Source organism: Pipistrellus hanaki (assembly GCF_964339955.1).
Source record: "Pipistrellus hanaki genome assembly, chromosome: X".
Lineage (NCBI taxonomy): Eukaryota > Metazoa > Chordata > Mammalia > Chiroptera > Vespertilionidae > Pipistrellus > Pipistrellus hanaki.
Window position 1 is genome coordinate 98892398 of NC_140524.1, and position 14747 is coordinate 98907144.

Sequence of the window (14747 nt, forward strand, 5' to 3'; positions counted from 1 at the left end):
TCCTGTGTCTGCTGTTTCTCAGAAATAATCAGCTCAAATGTCTTCTCCACAACAACTACAACAAAAATGTTAATGTGTCATATCATGGATGTTAACTATCCTTATTGTAATAACAATTTCATAGTATATATGTGTGCCAAGTCATCACATTGTATACCTTAAACTTACACAATGTTATCTGTTAATTATATCTCAACCTGGTAGAATTAGAATGTATTCTATTAGGTGTAGTAAATACATTTTTAAAATATATATTTTTATTGATTTCAGAGAGGAAAGGAGAGGGAGAGAGATAGAAACATCAATGATGAGAGAGAATCATTGATCAGAGAATTCATTGATCAGCTGCCTCCTGCACACCCCCATTGGGGATCGAGCCTGCACGTGCCCTTGATCAGAATCAAACTTGGGACCCTTCAGTCCACAGGACAACACTCTATCTACTGAGCCAAACCGACTAAGGCTTAAATGCATTTTTGAACTAAGATATTTTCAACTTACGATTGGTTCATTGGGACATAATACCATTGTAAGTAGAGGAACATCTGCCCTCTGGCATGAAGTGAAGTTCTCAGCAGAATTTCTGCCTTCAGAGAAACATCAAGATGGAAAATAAGACTCAAAAAGGAGAGCCATTAACACAGAGAGAGACAGGCTGAGATGAAACGATTATCTGTAGTTATATCCAAGTCTGCCAATACTTTAAAAATGCCATCAACTTGACACATACTTACATGCAGTAAAGTCCCCTAAGTTAGAATACTCAATACTGCCCTTGAGGTCTACTTGTATTTGCTTTTTGTGAAGAAAAGCCAACAAAGATGGGTGTGCCTCCTGGAGTTGGTAACTGCCTGTGGGCAGGGAGTTGAGGCTCAAAGCTGTGTGTGGGTTGGTTGAAATTCCGCAGAGCAGAGCAATAAGCCTGGCTCTCACAGTGAGCCTTCCTCTCAGTGAATTGCAAAAGTGTTTCACATATTTAATAGATCCACAGAAAGATAACAGACAAATATTGCTCCGAATAGAGATGAGAAAGAAGGGTGTGTCAGACATATGCAATCTGGTCATGACTAACATATAGACTAGCTGTCAGGGGTAAAATACAACATGGAAATGCGAATCCACAGAAAGTACATATGAATATCACATTTTCTTTATCCATTCATCCATTGGTGGACACTTAGGTTGTTTCCGTATCTTGGCTATGGTAAATTATGCTGTAATGAACAGGGGGATGCATATACCTATGTCAGTTAGTGCTTTCATTTTCTTCAGATAAATACTGAGGAGTGGAATTAATTTTTTTGAGGAGTCTCCACACTGTTTGCCATAGTAGCTGCACTAGTCTGTATCCCCACCAACAGTGCACAAAGGTTCCCTTTTCTCCACATCCTTGCCAACACTTGCTGTCTCTTGTCTTTTTGATAATAGTATTGTAACAGGTGTAAGGTGATATCTCATTGTGACTTAGATTTGTATTTCCCTAATGATTACTAATATTGAGTATCTTTACATGTAACTGTTGGTCACTTGTATAGAAAACTGTCTATTCAGATCTTTTGCCATTTAAAAATTGTTTTGTTATTGTATTTTTGTTATTTACTTTTATGAGTTCTTCATGTGTCTTGGATACTAGCACCTTATTGGCTATGTTTTGCAAATATTTTCTCTAATTCCATAGGTTTCCTTTTCATTTTATTGATGGTTTGCTATGGAGAAGATTTTTAGTGTGACATAGTCTCACTTGTTTCTTTCTACTTTTGTTGTCTTTATTTTTGGAATCAAATAAAAATAATCATTTCCAAGACAGATGTCAAGGAGCTTACACCTTTGTTTTCTTATAGGAGTTTTACGTTTTCAGATCTTAAATTTCAGTCAATCAATTCTGAATTAGTTTTTGTGTGTGGTATGAGGCAGTGATCTGGTTTCATTCTTTTCCATGTGGCTGTCCAATTTTCCTAACACCATGTCTTGAAGAGACTGTTCTTTCTCCATTGTAAAGTCTTGTCTATTTTATTATAAATTAATTGATGATATGTGCATGGGTTTATTTCTAGGTTCTTTTTTTTCTGTTCCATTTGTCTAAAGTGTTTTTATGCCAGTAACGTACTGTTTTGATTACTGTAGCTTTGTAATATAGTTTAAAATCTGGGGGCATAATGCCATCAGCTTTGTTCTTCTTTCTCAACTTTGCTTTGGCTATTCAGGATCTTTTATAGTTCCATACAAAATTAATTTTTTTTTCTATTTCTATGAAAAAGTGCCATTGGAAACTTGATAGGAATTGCATTGAATCTATAGATGGTTTTGGGTAGAATGGACATTTAAACAATATTAATTCTTCCAATCAAAGAAGCAGAATCTCTATTTGTATCTTCTTCTGTTTCTTTCATTAATGTCATAATTTTTGGTGTATAGGTATTTTACCTCCTTAGTTAAATTTATTCATAGGTACTTTATTCTCTTTGATGCAATGATAAATGGAATTTTCTTAATATATTTTTCTGATAGTTCATTATTAATGTATAGAAACACAAAATATTACATATTGATTTTGTATCTTGCAACTTTACTAAATTCATTGATTAGATATTATAATTGTTCTTTGGAAGAATATGGTTTCTCTAATACTATGTTATTTGCAAATTGTGACAGTTTTACTTCTTCTTTTACAATATGGATGCCTTTTATAGTTATTTCTTGCCTAATTTCTCTGACTAGGACTTCCAATACAATGTGGAATAAAAGTGGTGAGAGTGGGAAGAGAGGGACCTTTTTCTGAGCAAATGTTGACCTGAGAGCTAGTGAAGAGGTGAAGGTGGGTTGGTGAGTTGGAAAATTCTAGGCAGAGATATAACCAGACCATAAAGAGGGAGAGAGGGGGAAGAGGGGAATTAATGAGGCAGAAAAGGGCGGGAAGGGCCAGATTATTCAGGAATTTGTGGGTCCAGTTAGGAAATGTAATCATGGGCTAAGATCCATGGAAGCCACTTCAGGGCTTTAATCTGGGGAGTGACATGAGAGGATGTGCAATTTCAATGGGTCCTGAATATCCTTGAATGCAATATGGAGATAGGAATGCAGAGTCTAAGGGGACATCACAGACACTTTCTACTATTGTTGCAGAAGTCCAGGTGAGAGATGCTGTAGATCAAAGAAGTGTGTGTTTATAGGGGGGGGGGGCAGGGGTCTGGCAGAGGAGAGTGAGAGAATTAGAGAAGGGAGTGGTCCTTCTCTATTGGGTCAAGCATAAAGGTCAGGTTTGTAGCTGGTATAAATGGATGGGGATGGTGCCATTCATTGAGATGGGGACTAGAAGACTAGGTTCAGGGGAAGATCATGAGTGGCTTTTGATATTTTGTGATGAATACCTGGAACTGCAGAGTTGATGATAGATATATACTGGAGTTGCCAGATCATTATGATCTCTGAATGCATAATAATCTGGCCACTCAGTGTATATCCTATATAATAAAAGGCTAATATGCAAATTGCTCCCTCGACCAGGAGTTTGACCAGCAGGCAGGCTGGCCAACCGCCCATGTCCCCTCCCGCTGGACAGGCTGAATGGACCCCACCTATGCACAAATTCATATACCAGGCCTCTAATCCTATCTAATAAAAGAGTAATATGCAAATTGATTATGACTCCAATACACAAGATGGCTGCCCCCATGTGGACACAAGATGGCTGCCACAAGATGGCCAGCAGGGGAGGGCAGTTGTGGGCAATCAGACCAGCAGGGGAGGGCAGTTGGGGGAGGCCAGGCCTGCAGGGGAGGGTAGTTGGGGGGATCAGGCCTGCAGGGGAGGGCAGTTGGAGGGAATCAGGCCTGCAGGGGAGGGCAGTTGGGGGGACCCAGGCCTGCAGGGGAGGGCAGTTGGAGGGAATCAGGCCTTCAGGGGAGGGCAGTTAGGGGTTACCAGGCCAGCAGGGGAGAGCAGTTGGGGGCAATAGGGCTAGCAGGGGAGCAATCAGGTGTAAATCAGGCTGGCAGGGGAGTGGTTAGGGGTGATCAGGCTGGTAGGCAGAAATAGTTAGGGGCAATCAGGCAGGTGAGCAGTTGGGAGCCAGCAGTCCTGGATTATGAGGATATCCGAGATTGGAAAGGGTGCAGGCTGTTCTGAGGAACACACCCCCACCCCCACCCCCACCCCCACCCCCACCATGCACCAATCACTAATTTCATGCATTGGGCTATATATATATTGTATATATATGAGAGTAATATGCAAATTGATTATCACTCCAATACATAAGATGGCTGCCCCCATGTGGACACAAGATGGCTGCCACAAGATGGCCAGCAGGGGAGGGCAGTTGTGGGCAATCAGACCAGCAGGGGAGGGCAGTTAGGGCAGTTGTGGGCAATCAGACCAGCAGGGGAGGGCAGTTGGAGGAGACCAGGCCTGCAGGGGAGGGATTATGTTCTCTGAATACATTATGATGTGTTCAGAGATCATAATAATCTGGCACTCAGTGTATGTCTATACTTAGAACAGATGTGTTGTTAGATTATCCAAGGGTTAATGGCTTACTGATGCCAAGTGTAGCCCTGGGTTTGGAGGAGATCCCAGTTGTAACTTTAACATCTTAAAGACTTGGTGCAGGAAGATGAGCCAGTAAAGGACTCTTAGGAGTGTTGATGGGAGAAGAAACACAGGAGTTCATTGTCTCAGAAATCTAGTGGTTGGTAGCCGAATGCTGCTGTAAGAGCTCACTTCAAATTCAGGCTGAAGCACGTCCATTGATGAAGTGACAAGGGGGTAATTGCTGCACTTTAGCAAGTAGTATTTTGTTAGAGTGATGGACATAGACATTAGAATGGAAGAAAAAACAGGGAGTGAGATAGGAGAGAGATATGGTGAGAAGGAGCCTTCCTAAAGAGGTCTAAGACGAAGACCAGATTTCAAATGATTTTGGCCCTATGTGAGCAAGCTCACTTAGTCTCTCAATCTTAGAACATTGCACCCCCCCAAAAAAATGCAAATCAAATTATTTTATCTGTTGGCAACATTAGAGTTTGGACTCACTAAGCTATGGTTACTATATCCATCTCTCCCTGCCTCTGGGGTCCCATGTGTTCTGCATGAGGATACTCTGAGTTGCTGGTGAAAATTTGGGTGAGAAAGAGCTGAAGATTGTTGTCAAGTAACCAGGTATTCCTAGCTGGACCTCTCCCCACAGGAGCTCCTGTTTCCTAGAAATGATGTCTTTCAGGAAAGGAGACCGGGCCGCCACAGTAGATGTGGCACTTCTTGTTAGGTTACCCTTTTCTTGGTAACTCAATTTTTATTTTCTCCGATGGGTTTGTATTTCTACCTCTGTTCCTGTTTAGAAGATAGACCCGTCTTATTCATTTTTACTTCAATGGAGCAGAGGCTCCCATCAGGAGGTTGTGTGTTCTAGTGGAAAGGGGATCATACCAACCCTCAACCTTGCCCATTTCACCGGACCTCCTCACAAGGACTGCCTTCCATGGATGTGCTCAGTAGCCAGACAGGAAGGTATGGGGGTGGAGATAGGAAATGTGGGATAGGGGGGGAAATGGAGTAGCTCTGGTGATAGGTTTCACCATGGAGCCCCCTGCTGTGACAGTGACTCCAATGCTAAGTCTGAGGAAGAGAGAGCTCCAGTGAAGAGAAGCCAGACTCTGACACGGGGCCGGGAAAAGGACCACAGTTAGGACAGGTCACCTGATGAAACAAGTGCATCTTGGGAAGCTTACAGGGATGTCCTTATAAAAATGCAAAGCAAGTGCAAAAGAAATTAATGTGATCTTTAAAAGATCAGAGGGAGTCTGAACATTGGTTTTTAAGATGCTGTATCAATTAGAGACCAGAGATTTTTTTTTTCCTGATGATATTTATTTCATAAATGTAGTTATTTTTCTAAAACATATTAAAATAGAAAACATGTTCTTTTGATCAATTTATACAAAGAAAATACCAATATAGTAATAAAATACTGAAAATATATGAAAAGCACCAGAACATTAGAGAAATTACACTGGCAACAATTCTAGGAATATATTTTTTTTTTGCAATTGTACAATAAAGTGCTATTAAATCCAGTCAAAATTAGTGGTAATATATAAAAGGTAATGCTATCATTATGAAATTTGAGGCTAGGTTTACCAGCAATTGCATTTTTAGGCAACTTGCAGATCAAACTAATGATATCTCAATGTTTTCATGCAAAAATCTATTCATTTCCATCAAGTTGAAAACAATCTAAATCTACATATACGTTGGTTCTTGGAAATTTGGTCATGAAAAAGTAATGACGTGATTCAAAATACAATAATTATAGAGTACCAAAAACAATCATACAAATGTGGTTAAATAAAATCAAATAAGACAGAATAAAATCACATGTAAAAACAGTGGTTAATCAAGACAAGTACACACGTTTAATGCCTTTGATTTTACAGTAACTTTTCAGTAATTTTGCTAGTCACATTTAACAGACACACACATGTTAATAAGATATGTTATTAAATTCAACTGACCAGATATTAAGGAGGAACATTTTAGTGAATCAATGTAATTATTATATGAAAAATTAAAGGGGCACTGTTAGGATAGTACATTTCCAATTTTGACTAATTATTTCCTCATTTATTTGCTGAGGAACAGAAGACATGTATTTTGGTATTTGATTATATTGAAGCCAGAAGTCTAACATATAAGGGAAGACCGCTGTGCACAAACACAGGGGGGTACTATGGGTAGTACTTAGGGTGGACTGCAGTCATTTTCACGTCTGGAGTTGGCAAACTGAAACAGAAAAACCCAAATTAAGACAGAGTATCAGACCAGTGTCCTTTTAAGGACTCTCTTATAGGGCTCTTCATAACTCAGTCTTGGAATCATCAACTTCACAATAAAAAAAATCTCCAAACATGGCTCAATTAAGACTCACCATTTATTTTACAGGAAGACTATTTTTTCTTTCATATAAGGTAGATTTACTTGTGAACCGACATGGACTGAAATGTGATATTAATGAGGACAAACTGATTTAATAGCAAGGTGCTTCTATTTAGGAATTTAAGAACCGCCTGGGTATTACTGTGACAAGGCAGAGCATCAGGCAAGTAACTTAGCCCTGGTCTGAAGGTTTTTCAGCTCATCACAAGTTGTTTTATACTCTGAAGTGAAGAGCTGACACTTGAGTTTCGCTTTTTTTTTTTTTTCATGCTTATAGATACTCCAGTCTTTTGTCAAGTTCCCTTTTCATGTCTGACTTGAACAAGGAACTGAAATGTAAACGAATTCTACTGCTATGTATCTCAAAAACTAACCCTGCAAACATTTTTATCTAGCTCCTTTAAGGAAAGAGGGTGAAGATGGCGCAATAGATGACCAGGGTTTTATAACAAATGAAGCAAATGGGTGAGGTACAGCCATAGTGAGCAACATGAAAATGGCATAAAAAAGACTGGAAAGTGGAACTGAAGAGATTTTCCCTCTGGACATCACCAATAGAATTAAAATAAAATCTAACCAAAGGAAGAGTGTTCAGAAAAAGAAATCTCAGCCCTGGCCTGTGTGGCTCAGTTGGTTGGGCATTGTCCCATGCACCAAGAAATTGTTAGTTCGATTCCTGGTCAGGGCACATGCCTGTGTGTGGGCTCCTTCCCCAGTAGGGGACGTGCAGGAGGCAGCCAACTGATGTTTGTCTCTCACATTGATGTTCTCTCTCTACCTCTCCCTTCCTCTCTCTCTAAAATTGGTAAAAAAAAAAAAAAAAAAACATGTTTAAGAAAAAGTATGGCCCTAACTGGTTTGGCTCGGTAGATAAGAGCGTCAGCCTGTGGACTAAAGGGTCCCGGGTTTGATTCTGGTCAAGGGCACATGCGTGGGTTGCAGGCTCGATCTCCAGTGAGGGGTGTGCAGGAGGCAGCCGATAGATGAGTCTCTTCATTGATGTTTCTATCTCTCTCAATAAAAATATATATTTTAAAAAAAGTCTGAGACTAATAAAATGCAGACTGTTAAGGAAGATAGAAAAGAAAGGCAAAAGGTGGCTAGGCATTAAGTAGTTTTACATTCCAAAAGAATATTGACTAGCATCTTCAGAAGTAACTCTCAAAATTACAAAGTCATGATTATAGAAGTTACTCTGTATGTTTCATTCCAATATACATGTTCTATATATACAGTATAGAAAAGCTTGTAAGTTGGCTCAGCTATAATAATCATGTCATAAAAAAATCAGATTACATTCTTTTAGCTGCAACAAAGCATGTTCTAATTTTCAGTTCTGCTAACATATACACAAGATAAAAGTTAAGCTTTAAAAGTATTCAAAAGAAAAAAAAATAAGTTATATCTAAGCTATTAATTTACACAACAAATATGCTTTTACTTATTTCACTAACCAGCTATCCTCTCATCCATTTCTTAAGTGTTTCTTTATTCTAACAGTTTGTTTTCAAGACGTGTGTCTGTTCCCCTTTAAGTGCTGCACCTTTCCTTGTAGGAAGCACAGATGTGTGACACTGTTAGTGGCATGGTGGAGAAGTTCTGGGTTTTACTTTTTCCAGCTAACGGACGACAGAGTCCTGTTTCCTAGCAAGCACCACTTCTTTAGCTGTACAACAAATAGAAGAAAGAGATGACAAAAGCAAGCAAGAGCACTGTTAAGGAAAGCAGCAGCTGCTGGAACCAGATACAACGCTGAACTTGGTCTTCAAGCTTTCTATTGCTTTCTAGTAAACGATTGAGCTAAACAGGGAAAAAAAGGATGAAAGATCTGTATTAATAAAACTGTACATCAATCACGTGAATGACAAACAGGAATATGAGAAATCCACACATTTACGGGATGGGTCCATTTATTCTGAAAGGCTGCGAGCTGGAAATGCAATGAGGAATTAGATTCATTTGGTGAACAGACGTGCACTGGCTTACTCCTGTTTTGAAAAGGTCTAATTTCTAGCTGAGAAAGGAGCTAAGTAATCACTCCCTGGCAGTAGCGGAAGCAGCTGCTCAGAAAGGGTACTCTATCCTCTGTCTTTTTAAAATTTACCAGTAATGCACTACATGGTAGCTCTTCTGTGAGAATTCTTTGATTACATCCCAAAGCACCATGTGCTTTGCCAGACGTTCCTAGTTCAAATTAAAATGGCCAGAGCTTTGCCCTGGCTTGTATGGCTCAATGGTTGGATTTCATCCCATGCACTAATGCCGTGGTCGGCAAACTGCGGCTCACAAGCCACATGCAGCTCTTTGGCCCTTGAGTGTGACTCTTCCACAAAATACCACGGCCTGGGCGAGTCTATGTTGAAGAAGTGGCATTAGAAGAAGCTTAAGTTTAAAAAATGTGGCTCTCCAAAGAAATGTCAATTGTTGTAGTATTGATATTTGGCTCTGTTGACTAATGAGTTTGCCGACCACTGCAGTAATGGGTTGCTGCTTAGATTCCTGGTCAGGGCACACGCCTGCGTTGAGGGCTGGATCTCCAGTAGAGGGCATGCAGGAGGTAGCCGATTGATGTTTCTCTGCCATCAATGTTTCTCTCTTTCCCTCTCTAAAAATCAATAAAAAAAAAATCTTTGAATAAAAAATGGCCAGAGCTTTAAAAAAGTTAGATCTCCAAAAGTAACTCGCAGCTTACCATTTGTGATTTCGTTTCCCTTTACAAAGAAGCATTTCTGTTGTGTGTATGCCAAAGGTTTTCCTTAAGTCAGTGGGAAAAAATGGGTTTCTGATGTTAGTTAGCATTAACAACACCATTTTAGTTAGGCAGAATGATCCCTCCTTACCTGTAGACACATATCTTCACTGGTTTTATCTGACACGTTAAAAGCACCGTCTTTTAATGTTAGACTGGTTGGTTTACTGCTCTCAACAGTATGGCACCTCAACCTGTGAAAATCCAAAGGAAACATAACTTCTTAACATTTTTAATTTTTAAAAATAAGAGTAAAATATAAAAATTTTAAAAAGCCACAGAGTATATGAAACACAGGTAAAAGTACTCACTTCTCTACCCAGATTTACCTAAGGTAGCAGTGTATTTATCTTTGAAGGGGACAGAATTTGGGACAAATATTATCTTGGGCTCAGTAAAAAAGAAATACCACAAAAACAGCAGACACCAGAAAAACTCTGAAAACAAAGAAGCTGCCCCTTTGTAAGAAAGAGTTAATTTACAAAGGGAATCTCTATTTATACCAGGAAGACTAAATCTAGACTCTCATCAATGGAGAAGGCACTAACCTAAATCTACATAATAAGTCTTAGCCTTGTTTCCTGTGCTTTTCCTGATAACCTTCCATAACTGCATCCTTTATCCCAACATTTAACTGTAGATGGTGTTTAAGGTGGCGGCCTGGGCCACTTGGGGGAGCTTTATTATTTTCTGGATCTCTCCCATGCACACAGAAGAATCTATAATAATAGAAGTGTAATATGCTAATTAGACCATATGTCCTGACGGACAACCTTCCCGAGGAAGCCATGGTGGCAGGGGCTGAAGCAGAGTGGGTGGGGGCTGAGGCAGAGGCAGTCACTACAGCCGTGGGACAGAGCCCATTGCATGGATTTCGTGCACCGGGCCTCTAGTATATTAAACTTCTGTTTTTCTCCTGTTGCCTGTCTTCCATTGTGGGGCTGGGGGCTCTCAGCCAAGAAGTTAGAAAGGTAAAGCAAAATTATTTTTCCTTCCCTGCAGTAAGGTGACCCTCGCAGGGGTCTTCAAACTATGGCCCGCGGGCCACATGCGGCCCGCAGAGGAGTCTGATCCGGCCCGCCAGGTTTTTTGGGCAGTGAGCGCAGCCGAGGTGTTACAGTAGGAATTAGTAGTTCATATAGTCCGGCCCTCCAGCTCTCTGAGGGACCGTGATCTGGCCCCCACTTTAAAAAGTTTGAGGTCCCCTGCTCTATGGGACCTGCTGAGACACCATACTCATTTGGGAGCCTGCAGGTTGGATCCTGGAAAACTTGCAGAAGCTGGTAAAGGTAAGAGTTCTTTAAAAAGTCACTTCTCCTGGATCTCATCTAGTGCCAGACTGAGAGGGGAAAGTCCTTGTCCCCTCCTTTCCAAATTTAGATTAGAAGGAGAAATATTTGTGTGAATTAGTTCCTTCAGTATTGGGATAGTGGTTTTGGTAGAGATTTTTGTTGCATGCTCTTATTTTCTTTTTTGTTGTTGTTTATCCTCACCTGAATATGTTTTTTCTATGGTTTTCAGAGTGAGTGAAAGGGAAGGGGGAGAAGGAGAAGGAATAGGAAGAGAGGAAGAGGGAGAGAGAGATTCATTGGTTGCCTCCCACATGCACCCCAACTGGGGGCAGGGAGCGAATTCACAACCCAGGTGCCCTTGACCAGGAATTGAACCCTTGACCCTTTGGTGCATGGGCCCACACTCTAACCACTGACCCATACTGTCCAGGGCAGTACTCCTATTTTCTATGGATCCTTCTCCCTCCCAGAGACAGTCATTGTTTTCTTCTGTGTCATTTGTCCTAAGGAGAAGAACCATGTGCCCAATGAAGTTTTCCTTTAGTCTTGCTCTATGTCTTGAGAGGTTGGCTTTGTGACCAGCTAAGGATATTCTCTCTGGAGAGATGCATGCATCTGGTGACCAGCTGAATGGGCTTGGGGATCAGAGACCCAAAGTAATAAGCAGCATTCTCTGTGGGACTGAGCCAGCTCCCATGGGAGTTGATCATTCGGGGCCCTGGACTGTAAGGAACATTTGTCTCAACCTTCATTGTCTCGTCAGTGCTAGGAAAGTCCCATTCCAGGAGCATCCGCCTGGAGTCAGAGATTAGCGGGTCTGTGATTGGGGGCATCTGACATTTCTTGTGGGAAACCAGACATGCTTGCACCATACCATTGTACTGCCTGAGACAATGAAGATTTTTGCTTTCTTAATATAGCTAACTCTGCGAGTGAACTTTCTGATCTTGTGAGGACTGCATTTTTTGAACCCTCTCTTGGGATACCTCTTGCATCCATGGTTAAACCATAAAAAGGCTTGTGGGTTTGAGTCAATATTGTGATTAATATAAGATCCTACTGATCAGTGGCCACATGACAGATCCTTTGAAATGTAACACCTTCCATGTTTGAAAAAAGTTTAGACTGCTCTCATCCTAAACAATGTCTTACTGGTATCTGTGGAAAGACCACATTGAAAGGACAGGAAAGAGTAAGGCAAAGTCCCCAGCCTTCAGTATTTCCTTATTAAGATGGAATTATAAGAATCTCTTTCCCTACACTTTCAGAAGACAGCTATCAAATTTAGAGAAGAGTTAAAAAAGATCAGGGGCCATTCAGTCCCTAATCAAAGGGACCTTGACTGACTGCTAAGTCACATTCTTCCCACCCATGATTATCCTGAAGTCATCAGACAATATCTGTGTGTTCACACATCCAGAGTCTTGTGACTGGCCGGAAAGCAAGTGTCTGCTACTAGCAGCCATCTTGAGAAACTCAGGGTCTCCTTCACCTGGGCACCCGCACGGCCCCACAGAACTTGGGGCCCACACTAGATGCCTCGATGTCTGCCAAACACTAGAAGGCGCATTCTTTGGCTGATCTTTCCCACCACATTTCAAGGCCTGTGAGTAAAAAGCATACCTGTGCTCCATCACTTTGCTCCTGGGAACTTCTTTCCAGAACTGAGCCAGTTCTGCTGGGCCTGTGCCAGATGTCTGTTCCATTTCTGCAGCCATGATCAGAAACCGGTCTTGGGCAGAGACCGCAACGCCTGTGTTCAAAAGGGCAAATGATTTGAAGGGGAATCTTTACCAAAGTTTAGGTGTGTGCCTTAAGGCGTTATTCTAGAAAAAAGTAAGAAACATAGGGATATGGAACTTCCGTAAAAAAAAAAAAAAATAAGGAAAAAGTTCTAAAAAACAAGTTCTTTGTTGAAATTAATTTCAACTGGTATTGGCTGAAACGATTTTACTTGTTAAAAAGCAAGTGACAATTAGTGAACGCTGGGAAGGACTTGGGAGACCCGTCTGCCCATTTCGTTTTGCATGTGGGAAGAAAGCAGGTGCCTACAGTGCAATGGCTAGCATATGACAACTCACCCCCGTGTGGAGACACAACTATATCAATTGATGCTCCAGGGTCACAGCTGCTGTTGCTAGGCTTGACTCTGTATTTTTCCGGAGCTGTTGTTCTCACCTGTTCATAAACACAGTAGTCACATACTAACCTCTATGCTTTTTGGGGAAATGGCTTATAAGGGACTTTCAACAAAATTAGCAGCTAATCAATAACCCAAATTTACAAAATAAGCTATGATGATTATGCAGAGAATATATCTTTGCTCACCATTAGGAAAAAAGCATCTCAAGCTATTTAAAAAATATTTACTCATTTTTAAGTCCAATTGTCACTTAGCCTTCCCCTTAAATAAAACAAGTACTCTATCTGTTAAATATTTATCATGTGCTAATTACCTGAATTAACACAAATTCAAAAACCTGAATCCACATGTTACAATAGTGTTCAAAAATTTAAAAAAACAGCTGAGCCAAGACCGGTTTGGCTCAATGGATAGAGCGTCGGCTTGGGGACTGAAGGGTTCCGGGTTTGATTCCGGTCAAGGGCATGTATTATACCTTGGTTGTGGGCATATCCCCAGTAGGGGGTGTGCAAGAGGCAGCTGATCGATGTCTCTCTATCATCGATGTTTCTATCTTTCTATCCCTCTCTCTTCCTCTCTGTAAAAAATTAATAAAATATATTTAAAAAATAAATAAATAAAAAAACAGCTGATAATCAAAGGACATCCAGACATCCTAGTGGTTAAATTTAAATTAAATAGAGGACTTAAGGAAGTAATACCTACAATATGGGATGGTGGTGGACTCAGTCTTTATGACACTTAATGCTCAATATCAGGTTAGTATCCAGTACAAACTAATACTCCTAAATATACTATACTTGGAAGATTTTGTAATTTTATGTTAAATATTATTAAGAACTAATCATATAATGAAGAGTGATTTCCTTGGGTTTTTTATTTACAACAAATGTTAAACCCTGGAATTAATTTGGGCATAAAAGATTGAAATACAGATCCCAGGAAAAATTTTGGATAAGATAAGGCATTATAACATGCCTAAAAAGATCATAAATAAAACCATTGCATAAGTTCAAATTATCAATCTTTCAATTAATATTATCTAAAACCACTTTCCATGTAAAATTTTCACACATAATTTATCCTATATTTCAAAAATTTACCTTAAATGCCACTATGTTTTTAGTTACATTTGTCAACACGATTAAAGATTTCTTCTCTCCAGAGTCTATACTTCCAAAATACAGTTCTTCCGCTGGGCTAAGTAATGACAAAAACATAAGACATCCGTATTACTCAAAATAAATGACAATCTAATCCAGCTTGAAGAAAAACATTTGGTTAATATTTTATGCTCATTTGCATAAATAAACTTTATCAAAAAAGACAAGATTACAAAATAATTACCTAATATATTTTGTATGTTAATCTTATTAATCCAATGCATGCTATTTAAAAAGTCCTATGGTTTCCCCAAGATCAAAAGCAAAATAGGAAGGAACATGGAGAGAATTAGAAAGATTCTGAATTAGTCCTATATTCAGCTCCAATGTAAGGTACACTTACTTGAACTCTTTGGAAAGTTATAGACAATAATCAAAGCAAAGATGAAATTGTTGCCTCAACTTCATCTAATTACAACAGATTAGAGTGGAGCATATTTTTATACACCAATAGAGAAGAGCGTAACTTC

General features: G+C 39.9%; 1 protein-coding gene across 2 annotated transcripts in view; it reads right to left on the bottom strand.

Annotated features, from left to right (window-relative positions):
• Positions 1-5843: 5843 nt before the first annotated feature.
• Positions 5844-14747, bottom strand: part of MOSPD2 (motile sperm domain containing 2) — a 43178-nt gene continuing 34274 nt past the window's right edge. Inside the window, exons 11-15 of one of the 2 annotated variants that reach the window (XM_084869860.1) lie at positions 14218-14314; positions 13053-13149; positions 12595-12724; positions 9771-9873; positions 5844-6777 (exon numbers count right to left, since the gene is read on the bottom strand). In XM_084869860.1, coding sequence (XP_084725986.1) covers positions 6736-6777; positions 9771-9873; positions 12595-12724; positions 13053-13149; positions 14218-14314 — 469 coding nt within the window. In that variant the 3' untranslated portion in view covers positions 5844-6735. Of the gene's footprint in view, positions 8731-9770; positions 9874-12594; positions 12725-13052; positions 13150-14217; positions 14315-14747 lie in introns of both variants that reach the window. The other variant, XM_084869859.1, reaches the window with a different exon arrangement.